Genomic DNA, 1,886 nt, shown 5'->3' on the forward strand with positions numbered 1-1,886 from the left:
AACTTATTAAATTTACTTTTTAGAGTGATTGTGTGTGAATTTTTATCTCTTACTTTTAATTAATATCATCTTAATTAATATAATTATTTAACTAATAAGATATTAATCAAGAATAAGTGATAAAAATTTAAAATTATTTAAGAGATATTTATCTCATTTCCTCTATATTTATGCCAACTGAACTATGAACAAAATATGAATAGGTAACTTTTTATTGTCGATTTTCAATAGAATTGCATTGTTATTGTTAACACTTTAAAAGAAAAAAGTAGTAGTATAAATAATGTGTATTTGTTCTAGGCTCTAGCCTCTAGCTAGTCCGCTTGACATTTTCCAGTCATGGCCTTTTATCTTCAGGTAACACATTTCAAATGTAGAGGAATATCACTGGGCCTGAGTTGGGCCCATGTCTTGGGAGACGCCTTCTCAGCTGCAGATTTCATGAACAAATGGGCTCAAGTCGTTACTGAAATTCAGTCCAGTGGCCCACCCAAGACCACAACATTACCATTACCAAACCCAAAGCCGGAAGACTTTGAAGCCCCAACATTACTCACCAAAGACTTACCAGTTTCCCTAAACCGGGTCGACCAGGTTGGGGACCATTGGATCACAACCAACACCACCAAAATGGAAACATTTTCTTTCCCCATTTCTCCTTCCCAGATTGCCAACTTGAAAGTCAAGATTGTGGGCCCATTTTTTGAGTCTCTTTGTGCCATAATTTGGCAATCCATAGCCATACTTAGACAAGAAAATGAACCAAAAACCGTGACAATTTGCAAACACAATTCCAAAAGAACCAAAGGGGTTCTATCCAACAGTCAAATTATAAGCACAGTCAAGGCAGATTTCTCAATAATTGGGGCGGATCCAAAGAAATTGGCCACATTACTTGCTGATCAAGCAACTGAGGAAACAACCCAAATTGTGGAAGCAATAGAGAAAGATCAAGGCGTATCTGATGTCATAGTTTATGGAGCAAATTTGACGTTTGTTGACTGGCAAGAGGCTAATTTCTATGAACTTGAATTGCAGGGACATAACCCAGATTTTGTGTCTTACAGTATTCAAGGCATTGGTGACAATGGGGCTGTTTTGGTGCTTCCGGGGTCCAATCATTTTGGAAAAGGTTGGGAAAAGGGAAGGTTGGTGACTGTGATTTTGCCACAAAATGAAGTTTGGGAGCTGAAATCTGAGTTGAAGAAGAATGAGTTGATGCTTGAGAGTAGCATTGAGTGAAAAATGAAAAAAGTAATAAGTATGTTATGAAGGAATTTGACTCTTGTATTTTTTTATTCGTGTCCTCTTTTATGTCTTCATATCATACAACGTCAATTAAATTATTGTGCTGATTAAAAAATCATGTCCAGTCGATTAAAATACCATATGAATTAAAATATCTGGTATAATATTTATTTAAAAGACACAAAAGAGGACAAAAAAAAAAAAATAGGATATATGAGCTGAATCTATCATGAAGATGATAGTGGCTCAAATGTAATGGATGGTGTTACATACCGCATGAACTCTTTATCTTTATTTTATTTCTTGTTTTTCACTTTCTGTAATGGTGAGGACAGTGTTGTAACTGTGCAATTGTCTACTTGGGAATAACGTTGTCACTAGAGTGAGTTGTACTTGGTGGGGCCTAGCATATTTAGTAAATGTTTCTTCTTTGTGAAAATTTAATAAATGTAGCTTTCACTTTTCACATTTGCTTTCTTATGATGAAGTGTATTGCGTTGTATTTATTTAAAGGCCATACAATAATTTGACATTATATAGTACAAAACAATGAAACATGGCCAGCAAAAAAATGTTCTTTTTGAGGGAAAAAAAAAAACGAAATGTTCTTTTTTGGGGCGTTAATTTTTTTCAAAGAA

General features: G+C 34.6%; 1 protein-coding gene across 1 annotated transcript; it reads left to right on the plus strand.

Moving 5' to 3' along the window:
* Positions 1-339: 339 nt before the first annotated feature.
* On the plus strand, positions 340-1,646 carry LOC21394347 (protein ECERIFERUM 26-like). The gene has a single exon (XM_010111030.2). It carries the CDS (start codon positions 340-342, stop codon positions 1,240-1,242), a length of 903 nt encoding a protein of 300 aa, XP_010109332.1. The 3' UTR covers positions 1,243-1,646.
* Positions 1,647-1,886: the final 240 nt, after the last annotated feature.

This window comes from Morus notabilis, unplaced genomic scaffold (assembly GCF_000414095.1).
Source record: "Morus notabilis unplaced genomic scaffold, ASM41409v2 Scaffold1055, whole genome shotgun sequence".
Lineage (NCBI taxonomy): Eukaryota > Viridiplantae > Streptophyta > Magnoliopsida > Rosales > Moraceae > Morus > Morus notabilis.